The sequence below is a fragment of the Panulirus ornatus genome, chromosome 14, assembly GCF_036320965.1.
Source record: "Panulirus ornatus isolate Po-2019 chromosome 14, ASM3632096v1, whole genome shotgun sequence".
In the NCBI taxonomy this organism is placed as follows: Eukaryota; Metazoa; Arthropoda; class Malacostraca; order Decapoda; family Palinuridae; genus Panulirus; species Panulirus ornatus.
Genome location: NC_092237.1, coordinates 44,185,965 through 44,198,763, shown reverse-complemented (window position 1 = coordinate 44,198,763; position 12,799 = coordinate 44,185,965). Strand labels below are relative to the sequence as shown.

Genomic DNA, 12,799 nt, shown 5'->3' with positions numbered 1-12,799 from the left:
ACTCATTCTCTCCATGTGACCAAACCATTTCAAAACACCCTCTTCTGTTCTCTCAACCACACTCTTTTTATTACCGCACATCTCTCTTACCCTGTCATTACTTACTCGATCAAACCACCTCACACCACATATTGTCCTCAAACATCTCATTTCCAGCACATCCACCCTCCTGCCCACAACTCTATCCATAGCCCATGCTTCGCAACCATAAAATATCGTTGGAACCACTATTCCTCCAAACATACCTATTTTTGTTTTCCGAGATAATGTTCTCGACTTCCACATATTCTTCAAGGCTCCCAGAATTTTTGCCCCTTCCCCCAGCCTATGATTCACTTCCGCTTCCATGGTTCCATCGACTGTCAAATCCACTCCCAGATACCTAAAACACTTCACTTCCTCCAGTTTTTCTCCATTCAAACTTACCTCCCAATTGACTTGACCCTCAACCCTACTGTACCTAATAACCTTGCTCTTATTCACATTTACTCTCATCTTTCTTCTTTCACACACTTTACCAAACTCAGTCACCAGCTTCTGCAGTTTCTCACATGAATCAGCCACCAGCGCTGTATCATTAGTGAACAACAACTGACACTTCCCAAGCTCTCTCATCCACAACAGACAGCATACTTGCCCCTCTTTCCAAAACCCTTGCATTCACCTCCCTAACAACCCCATCCATAAACAAATTAAACAACCATGGAGACATTACACACCCCTGCCGCAAACCTACATTCACTGAGAACCAATTACTTTCCTCTCTTCCTACACGTACACATGCCTTACATCCTCGATAAAAACTTTTCACTGCTTCTAACAACTTGCCTCCCACACCATATATTCTAATACCTTCCACAGAGCATCTCTATCAACTCTATCATATGCCTTCTCCAGATCCATAAATGCTACATACAAATCCATTTGCCTTTCTAAGTATTTCTCACATACATTCCTCAAAGCAAACACCTGATCCACACATCCTCTACCACTTCTGAAACCACACTGCTCTTCACCCTCTCAATCAATACCCTCCCATATAATTTCCCAGGAATACTCAACAAACTTATATCTCTGTAATTTTAGCACTCAACTTTGTCCCTTTTGCCTTTGTACAATGGCACTATGCAAGCATTCCACCAATCCTCAGGCACCTCACCATGAGTCATACATACATTAAATAACCTTACCAACCAGTCAACAATACAGTCACCCCCTTTTTTGATAAATTCCACTGCAATACCATCCAAACCTGCTGCCTTGCCGGCTTTTATCTTCCGCAAAGCTTTTACTACCTCTTCTCTGTTTACCAAATCATTTTCCCTAACCCTCTCTCTTTGCACACCACCTCGACCAAAGCACCCTATATCTGCCACTCTATCATCAAACACATTCAACGATCATTCAAAATACTCACTCCATCTCCTTCTCACATCACCACTACTTGTTATCACCTCTCCATTAGCCCCCTTCAATGAGGTTCCTATTTGTTCCCTTGTCTTACGCACTTTATTTACCTCCTTCCAAAACATCTTTTTATTCTCCCTAAAATTTAATGATACTCTCTCACCCCAACTCTCATTTGCCCTCTTTTTCACCTCTTGCACCTCTCTCTTGACCTCCTGCCTCTTTCTTTTATACGTCTCCCACTCATTTGCATTATTTCCCTGCAAAAATCGTCCAAATGCCTCTCTCTTCTCTTTCACTAACAATCTTACTTCTTCATCCCACCACTCACTACCCTTTCGAATCTGCCCACCTCCAATGCTTCTCATGTCACAAGCAATATATATTTATATTTCATTTATTTTGCTTTGTCGCTCTCTCCCACGTTAGGAAGGTAGCGCAAGGAAACAGACGAAAGAATGGCCCAACCCACCCACATACACATGTATATACATACACGTCCACACACACAAATATACATACCTATACATTTCAATGTATACATATATATACACATATTTATTCATTTATTTATTTTGCTTTGTCGCTGTCTCCCGCGTTTGCGAGGTAGCGCAAGGAAACAGACGAAAGAAATGGCCCAACCCACCCATATACACATGTATATACAGTCACGTCCCCACACTCAAATATACATACCTATACATCTCAATGTACACATATATATACACATACAGACAAATACATATATACACATGTACATAATTCATACTGTCTGCCTTTATTCATTCCCATCGCCATCCTACCATACATGAAATAACAACCCCTTCCCCTGCATGTGCACAAGGTAGCACTAGGAAAAGACAACAAAGGCCCCATTCGTTCACACTCAGTCTCTAGCTGTCATGTAATAATGCCCGAAACCACAGCTCCCTTTCCACATCCAGGCCCCACAGAACTTTCCATGGTTTACCCCAGACGCTTCACATGCCCTGGTTCAATCCATTGACAGCACGTCGACTCCAGTATACCACATCGTTCCAATTCACTCTATTCCTTGCATGCCTTTCACCCTACTGCATGTTCAGGACCCGATCACTCAAAATCTTTTTCACTCCATCTCTCCACCTCCAATTTGGTCTCCCACTTCTCCTCGCTCCCTCAACCTCTGACTCATATATCCTCTTGGTCAATTTTTCCTCACTCATTCTCTCCATGTGACCAAACCATTTCAAAACACCCTCTTCTGCTCTCTCAACCACACTATTTTTATCACCACACATTTCTCTTACCCTATTATTACTTACTCGATCATACCACCTCACACAACATGTTGTCCTCAAACATCTCATTTCCAGCACATCCACCCTCCTTCGCACAACTCTATCTATAGCCCACACCTCGCAACCATATAACATCGTTGGAACCACTATTCCTTCAAACATACCCATCTTTGCTTTCGGAGATAATGTTCTCGACTTCCACACATTCTTCAACGCTTCCAGAATTTTCGTCCCCTTCCCCCACCCTATGATTCACTTCCAATTTCATGGTTCCATCCGCTGCCAAATCCACTCCTAGATATCTACAACACTTCACTTCCTCCAGTTTTTCTCTATTCAAACTTACCTCCCAATTGACTTGTCCCTTAACCGTACTGTACCTAACAACCTTGCTCTTATTCACATTTACTCTCAGCTTTCTTCTTTCACACACTTTACCAAGCTCAGTCACCAGCTTCAGCAGTTTCTCACACGAATCAGCCACCAGTGCCCTATCATCAGCGAACAACAATTGACTCACTTCCCAAGCTCTCTCATCCACAACAGACTGCATACTTGCCCCTCTTTCCAAAACTCTTGCATTCACCTCCCTAACAACCCCATACATAAACAAATTAAACAACCATGGAGACATCACACACCCCTGCCGCAAACCTACATTACCTGAGAACCAATCACCTTCCTCTCTTCCTACACGTACACGTGCCTTACATCCTCGATAAAAACTTTTCACTGCTTCTAACAACTTGCCTCCCACACCTTATATTCTTAATACCTTCCAGAGAGCATCTCTATCAACTCTGTCATATGCCTTCTCCAGATCCATAAATGCTACATACAAATCCATTTGCTTTTCTAAGTATTTCTCACATACATTCTTCAAAGCAAACACCTGATCCACACATCCTTTACCACTTCTGAAACCACACTGCTCTTACCTAATCTGATGCTCTGTACATGCCTTCACCCTCTCAATCAATACCCTCCCAGACAATTTCCCAGGAATACTTAACAAACTTATACCTCTAAGTTGAGCATTCACTTTTATCCCCTTTGCCTTTGTACAATGGCACCATGCATGCATTCTGCTAATCCTCAGGCACCTCACCATGATTCATACATACATTAAATAACCTTACCAACCAGTCAACAATACAGTCACCCCTTTTTTAATAAATTCCACTGCAATACCATCCGAACCCACTGCCTTGCCGGCTTTCATCTTCTGCAAAGCTTTTACTACCTCTTCTCTGTTTACCAAATCATTCTCCCTAACCCTTTCACTTTGCACACCACCTCGACCAAAACACCCTATATCTGCCACTCTATCATCAAACACATTCAACAAACTTTCAAGATACTCACTCCATCTCCTCACATCACCACTACTTGTTATCTCCTCCCCATTAGCCCTCTTCACTGAAGTTCCCATTTGTTCCCTTGTCTTACGCACTTTATTTACCTCCTTCCAAAACATCTTTTTATTCTCCCTAAAATTCAATGATACTCTCTCACCCTAACTCTCATTTGCCCTCTTTTTCACCTCTCGTACCTTTATCTTGACCTCCTGCCTCTTTCTTTTATACATCTCCCACTCATTTGCATTTTTTCCCTGCAAGAATCGTCCAAATGCCTCTCTCTTCTCTTTCACTAATAATCTTACTTCTTCATCCCATCACTCACTACCCTTTCTAATCTGCCCACCTCCCATGCTTCTCATGCCACAAGCATCTTTTGCGCAAGCCATCACTACTTCCTTAAATACATCCTATTCCAACCCCCCACTCCCCTTACCTCCTTTGTTCTCACCTTTTTCCATTCTGTACTCAGTCTCTCCTGGTACTTCCTCACACAAGTCTCCTTCCCAAGCTCACTTACTCTCACCACTCTCTTCACCCCAACATTCTCTCTTCTTTTCGCCTCCACAAGATAATGATCAGACATCCCTCCAGTTGCACCTCTCAGCACATTAATATCCAAAAGTCTCTTTCGCGTGCCTATCAATTAACAAGTAATCCAATAACGCTCTCTGGCCATCTCTCCTACTTACTCACGCATACTTATGTATATCCCTCTTTTTAAACCAGGTATTCCCAATCACCAGTCCTTTTTCAGCACATAAATCTACAAGCTCTTCACCATTTCCATTTACAACACTGAACACCCCATGTACACCAATCATTCCCTCAACTGCCACATTACTCACCTTTGCATTCAAATCACCCACCACTATAACCCGGTCTCATGCATCAAAACTACTAACACACTCACTCAGCTGCTCCCAAAACACTTGCCTCTCATGATCTTTCTTCTCATGCCCAGGTGCATATGCACCATTATCACCCATCTCTCTCCATCCACTTTCAATTTCACCCACATCAATCTAGAGTTTACTTTCTTACACTGTATCACATACTCCCACCACTCCTGTTTCAGGAGTTTATTCTCTCTAAAGTTTAATGATACTCTCTCACCCCAACTCTCACTTGTCTTCTTTTTTAACCCTTGCACTTTCCTTTTGACCTGCCGCTTTCTTTTATAAATCTCCCAGTCATTTGCACTCCTTCCTTGTATTGTCCAAATGCCTCTTTTTTCTCTTTCACCATAGATTTTACAAAGCTCTATAAAGTGAGAGGAGAAAGTGTGCTCAACTGCATTATGAGATACGAGGGGAAAAAGACTAGAAAATGTGATAGGGGAGGAAACAAGGACATTCAATGAATGACATAGGTCAAGAATCCAAGCTGCAGAAATGAGCTATGTGAGAGGAGCATGCGGTGTGACTAGGTGGAATGAAAAATGAAATGAAGGGATGTATCAGAGATTTGGAAAGGTAGGGAATGCAAAAGGTATGAATTGTGAAGCAGTACGCTGGGTAATGCAACACTCCGAGGTGGTTTGGGGACATGGAGAGAACGCAAAATAGGGAGTTACTAGGATAGTGTATGACATTACAATTAATGGGTTGGTGTGACACGAAGACCAATGACAAATATGACAGGGATTGAAATGCATAGAAACATCACACAAAGACTTACCTGCACAGAACCGATGGCTAGTCCTTGTATGTTTGGGAAAACTGATGGCAATCCAAGGCTAAGAGTCACCAGTATGCTAAATGCATCCCATTCTAAGACACAGGGGGTGGTTTCACCTCCTTCAAGCAAGACACTCAGAAGACGAACAACAGCACCTTCAATATTCTGAAAAAGAGAATAAAACTTATCTATTTACAGTACATTCTGATTCATGATCACGAAATGCTAAACTTTCATTTTTTTCATGAACAAAAAATGCCTGTACTTTTGTTTCATCCACAAATCTCAATATGTCGGGTGTTTTCTAAAAAATCTAAGTTAGGTGATACATTCATCATATTCCTGAAACATTTCTGCAGCAAACAGATTGATACCTTCAAACAAATAAAACTAAACAATGATTTTTCTGCTTGAAGAAATGAAATCAACATCATATGGCGTACCTAGTCCTGAACAGCTGAAGCATACAAGGGTTGATTTAATCATTTTACAGCAGGCTTGGCCAACTATTGGAATGGTTACCTATAATTTTTCTTCATTTATCTTATCTACTATACATGACTGATCCTACACTTCCATGACCCCTTAAATGGGATTAATGCAATGATTAAGAAGTTATCTACATCCATAAGCTTGGACTAAACATTATAAAAAGTGGTCTGGGGCATTTGTTTGGGAAAGAAAGGTGCATATGATTATCAGACAACCCTAGGATGACTTTTTTGGGGTTCCTGCAGTTCTCCTAAGACTTCAATCCATGCATAAGCAAGGATATGATGGTATCCTCTAGAGGGTAAGGTCTCTCTTTAAAGAATGTATGTCTTTCCATCTGTCAATGACACAGCCTCTTCAAAGATGACTTTTTGCTTGTTGTGTAACTACTTGTAGGCAACGTCAGGGACATTGATTTGCATACACATAATTTAGTTACTCACTGAAAAGTTCCAATATGAACAAACAATGAATTTTCACAATCATTTTTCCTTTGGTGATTATCTGTATCCTCGTGCATGTGTGCGTATGTGTGTGTGTATGTGTGTTAAGACAGGACTGTTGGAGTTTAAAGATGAAGAGCTAAAGGAGCAAAGTGCTTCACTGCCTATGAAGTGACATGAGACCAGAGGGAGCTATGAGAGCTAAAGTGAGTCACTTGATGGAAAAGCAAGGTTGAGGGCTTCGTTGTGTTGAGCAGTGTATGGAATGAAAGGCCAAAGTCTGTAATAGCAAAGGTAGAAATGGGGATCCTGGGAGTGTTGTCTTGGGCCTTGAATGCTAAGGACAGGAGGGTGGATGTGATAGTAATGAAATGCATGAAGATACTGTGCCATGAGGTAAGCTAAATAAGGTATAGTAGCAAATACTGATTTAAAATTCTGGCCACAGTAAGCTGAAAGAGATCAGGCAAATGGAGAAGACAAGTGAAGACAAGTTGACAAAGAATATCTGTGTCAAAAGCAATGGGAGCAAGGGTGAAGTAGAGACTGAGCAGAAGATACAAGGATAAAGTACAAGAGACTTTATGGTATCAAAGCCTTAACTTTAAGGGGGATAAGAACATGCATGGGATAAAAGGCACTGGAGTGATCAGATATATGAAGGGAGTCATGCTGTGCATTGGCTGAAACATGGCAAATGGTTCTGTCAAAGTATACCACAGAAAAGTCTTTGAGGCCTGACTATAGATGACAGCCTCTGGTTGTGATATATGTACAGCAATAAACTGGTTATATGTAATAAGGCTCTTACAGGTCTGTTCTTAAAACTACAAAATAAAAAAAGCAAGAAAAATACATTATAAGTTTAAGTGTTTTCTTAAATATTTGTAGACAGAAACTTACCTGCTTCTTTTTCACACAAAGAGGAACATGTGCTGCAAACTTGACAAGAGCAGCAAGACAGTCTCGCTGACGAGAAGATAGTGAGGTGAGGAGGGCACGACTGGCATTGCGCTGAGTCTCTTCTAAGGTGTGAATAGTGTAGGCTGCAGTGTCCCACACCATGAGAGGAATACGTCTACTTGAAAAGTTGGGATTAACACCTAAACCATGCTGTGAAGCACAAATATAAAAGTTATCACTTACATTTAAATAACAATGAGGCAGGGTATTACCTACAAGAAAAATTCACTTCATTTATTGAAAGCAAACAAAAAAGCTTTAAAAGAAATGATTCAGACTTTTACTCACCTTAGACCTTCCACAAAGCATCTTTATCAACCCTATCATATGCCTTCTCCAGATGCATAAATGCCACATACAAATCCATCTGTTTCTCCAGGTATTTCTCACACACATTCTTTAAACACCTGATCCACACAATCTCTATCACTTCTGAAACCAAACTGCTCCTTCCCAATCTGATGCTCTGTATGTGCCATCACACTCTTAATCAATACCCTACCATACACTTTACCAGTTATACTTACCTAACTTATGCCTTCACAGACTGAAGACTCACTTTCATCAACACCGCTTTTAAACAACGGCACTATAAATGCATTCCACTAAGATCCATACATACAATGAATATCCTTACCCACCAATCAACAACACAGTCACCCTCTTTCTTAATGAATTCAATTGCAATACCATCCACTCCCACTGCCTTGCTTCATTTCATCTTCCACAAGGCTTTCACTGCCTCTTCTCTCTTCACCAAACCATTCTCCATGACTCTCTCACTTCGCATACCATCCTAAACAAAGTTCCCTACATCTGCTACTCTATTATCATATCTAACAATCCTTCAAAATACTCACTCCATCTCCAACTGTTATCACTTCCCCTTTTGCCCCCTTCTCTGATGTTCCCAATTGTTCTTTCATAAATTATTTGCCTCCTTCCAAAACATCTTTTTATTCTCTAAAAATTAATGATACTCTCTCACCCCGACTCTCATTTGCCCTATTTTTCACCCTTGCACCTTCCTCTTGACCTTCTGCCACTTTCTCTTATATATCTCCCAGTTATCTGCACTTCTTCCATGTAAGTACCATCCAAACACCTCTCTTTTGTCTTTCATTGATCATTACTTCTTCATCCCACCACTCACTACCCTTTCTAATCTACCCACCACCCATCTTTTGCATGTGACTGTGCAGTCTGCTGGGGATGAGAGGGCGTCAAGTGAGTCAGTTGTTGTTTGCCGATGATATAGCACTGGTGGCTGATTCAAGTGAAAAACTGCAGAAGTTGGTGACTGAGTTTGGAAAAGTGAGTGAAAGGAGAAAGCTGAGTTTAAATATTAGGTTCAGCAGGGTTGAAGGACAAGTTAGTTGGGATGTAAGTTTGTATGGAAAAAAAATTGGGAAAGTTAAGTCTTTTAGACATCTGGAAGTGGACTTGGCAGCGAATGGAACCTTGGAAGCGGAAGTGAGTCACACAGTGGGGGAGAAGGCAAAGGTTCTGGGAGCGATGAAGAATGTGTGGAAAGAGAGAGTATCTTGAGCAAAAATGGGTGTGTTAGATGGAATTGTAGTTCCAACAACATTATGTGGTTATGAGGCATGGGCTATAAACAAAGTTGTACAGAGGACAGAGGATGTATTGGAAATGAAATGTTTGAAAATATGTGGTGAGGTGGTTTGATCAAGTAAGTAATGAAAGGGTAAGAGAAATGTGTGGTAATAAAAAGAGTGTGGTTGAGAGAGCAGAAGAGGGTACATTGAAATAGTTTGGACATATGGAGAGAATGAGAGAGGAAAGGTTCACAAGAAGGATATATGTGTCAGAGGTGGAGGAAACAAGGAGAAGCAGACGACCAAATTGAAGGTGGAGGGATAGAGTGAAAAGAATTTTGAGCAATGGGGCCTGAACATGCACAAGGGTGAAAGGCGTGCATGGAATAGTGAGCTGGAACGAAGTGGTATACTGGGGTCAACATACTGTTAATGGACTGAACCAAGGCATGTGAAATGTATAAGGTAAACCAATGAAAGGTGTGTTGAGCCTAGATGTGGATGGGAAGTTGTGGTTACAGTGCATTACACATGAAAGCTAAAGAATAAGTGTGAGCAGGTGTGAACTTTTTTCCTTTGTTTCCTGGTGCTATCTTGCTGATGCAAGGGGTGGTGATGCTGTTTCCTGCGAGGCAGGGTAGAGCTTGGAATGGATGAAGGTGAGCAAGTATGAATATGTACATGTGTATATACAAAGGTGGGTAAGACCGAGTTCCAAAGAGGTCTGAATTCCTAGAACTTGGTCCATTATGAGGACCATGATCGGGAAAGTCAGTCCTTTTCCCAGTTAGGACTAGAATGGGGACCAACAGTCTATTTCTAATCAATGCTGGACAGTCAGACATTCTATGATCCTTTATATGTACTTTTTTTTTTTGTCTCTTTTCAGCTTTTGACTATAATAAACTTATTCTAAGAATAACAAAACTCAATACAGTAACCTTTCATACAGTGTCTTTTCGAATAATTTTGGTGTGACCAAAGATTATTTAAAGATGAAGTCTCATTTTGTCACGAAGACTCTGAAAGAGACTGAGACAGAAATCGAATGTGTTTCAATGCTTGAAGGTGAAGGAGAACCTAGTGTTGTCAGTGCTTCAACCTCAAGTCAAGCAACTGGAGCTCCTAGCAGAAAAACTGAATCTGGTAACCCTTAGCCATATCTGGACAAATATTTTGAATACATGAACCCCAAGGATGAGCAGAACCTAAAATACAAGCACTTCCTGTGTCTTCCGAACAAGAACTTACTCTTGACAAGCAAAGAGCCAAAACAAACTTAAATGATATCGTCTCCTGACACAACTCTCGCATCCAGAATCAGTTTGACCAGCGCATCAAGGACGGGGTGGCAATCCAGAAAAGGAAGAAGCAACCAAGTGGCTGTCTGCAGCACCTGAGCGACAAGAGGCAGAAAACCATGGGTTTAGCTGACTATACTGGACTGACTAGAGTCACCAAGGCTCTCTTTGAAGAGGTCAATAAATCTACTTAACACTCTTTGAACTTTGTTTAAAAGTCTTTATATGTCACTTTATGTTTATGAAGAAACAATGAATTTGTATTTCTTTTTAATTAGTTAATCACTTTCTTTGTGGACAACATGTTACCACTTGACATCATCGACTTTGATTTGCGGAAGGACTTTATCAACTCCTGTGTTCCTGGTCAACATGTTATGTATGGGCAGATACTTACCAGGTGTACTGAAGACAAGTATGTTTATTTTGGCTATCTAACTCTCATGGACATCAAAATTCAGGGTCACACTGACCATGATGATATAAGCATTTGCGAATGCATGTTCTAGTTATTGAAGTCAAATATATGTTTCAAATGACAAATAAATATACATTGGAAAAAATTAGTATTACTTATCATATCTTTTAATAAACTTTTTAAGGATTGACAAGAAGAGGCAGCACCTGAGAGATGTCCTCAACTCAGTGTAGTGGGTCTCTACTATGGCAGACATTTGGCTAGGTGCCTAAAGGTATGCTTAAATTTCAATTAAATCATTTTTACTTCACTTAAAAAGAACATTAATATTTTTTTAGTTTACTATACTTTGTCGCTGTCTCCTGCGTTAGCGAGGTAGCGCAAGGAAACAGACAAAAGAATGGCCCAACCCAACCACATACACATGCATATACATACACGTCCACACACGCACATGTACATACCTATACATTTCAACATATACATTTCTTTTTCTTTCTTTTTTTTTTTTTTTGCTTTGTCACTGTCTCCCGCGTTTGCGAGGTAGCGCAAGGAAACAGACGAAAGAAATGGCCCAACCCACCCCCATACACATGTATATACATACGTCCACACACGCAAATATACATACCTACACAGCTTTCCATGGTTTACCCCAGACGCTTCACATGCCCCGATTCAATCCACTGACAGCACGTCAACCCCTGTATACCACATCGATCCAATTCACTCTATTCCTTGCCCTCCTTTCACCCTCCTGCATGTTCAGGCCCCGATCACACAAAATCTTTTTCACTCCATCTTTCCACCTCCAATTTGGTCTCCCACTTCTCCTCGTTCCCTCCACCTCCGACACATATATCCTCTTGGTCAATCTTTCCTCACTCATTCTCTCCATGTGCTCAAACCATTTCAAAACACCCTCTTCTGCTCTCTCAACCACGCTCTTTTTATTTCCACACATCTCTCTTACCCTTACGTTACTTACTCGATCAAACCACCTCACACCACACATTGTCCTCAAACATCTCATTTCCAGCACATCCATCCTCCTGCGCACAACTCTATCCATAGCCCACACCTCGCAACCATACAACATTGTTGGAACCACTATTCCTTCAAACATACCCATTTTTGCTTTCCGAGATAATGTTCTCGACTTCCACACATTCTTCAAGGCTCCCAGGATTTTCGCCTCCTCCCCCACCCTATGATACACTTCCGCTTCCATGGTTCCATCCGCTGCCAGATCCACTCCCAGATATCTAAAACACTTCACTTCCTCCAGTTTTTCTCCATTCAAACTTACCTCCCAATTGACTTGACCCTCAACCCTACTGTACCTAATTACCTTGCTCTTATTCACATTTACTCTTAACTTTCTTCTTTCACACACTTTACCAAACTCAGTCACCAGCTTCTGCAGTTTCTCACATGATTCAGCCACCAGTGCTGTATCATCAGCAAACAACAACTGACTCACTTCCCAAGCTCTTTCATCCCCAACAGACTTCATACTTGCCCCTCTTTCCAAAACTCTTGCATTCACCTCCCTAACCACCCCATCCCAGTCAATAGTGTGACCCCATTTTAAATATGATTAAAAATAGCAGAATTTTCCTGGCCATACCTAAGAGCATATTTATGTCCACTCATTCTAATGTTTGGACTATGGCCAGTCTGACCAATATATGCATTACAATCTTTACAGGGTATCTAATAAACCCCAGGTTTATCATCAAAGGATAATTTTGTGGTAGACACTGACTAAATTCCTACCAAAATCATTAGGATAACTAAAAGTTACATTTAAAGTATCACTCTATCAATAGGATCAAAAGTGGACAATGAAGCCAATATAGATCTTAAATTACCATACCATGGTTGTTGAGCTGCAC

The 12,799-nt window shown here is 41.0% G+C and overlaps 1 protein-coding gene across 1 annotated transcript in view; it reads right to left on the bottom strand.

The window, feature by feature from the left end:
* Ubr1 (Ubr1 ubiquitin ligase) overlaps positions 1-12,799 on the bottom strand; it is a 514,997-nt gene that overhangs the window by 84,603 nt on the left and 417,595 nt on the right. Inside the window, 2 exon segments of the mRNA XM_071669737.1 lie at positions 5,726-5,890; positions 7,564-7,773. Coding sequence (XP_071525838.1) covers positions 5,726-5,890; positions 7,564-7,773 — 375 coding nt within the window.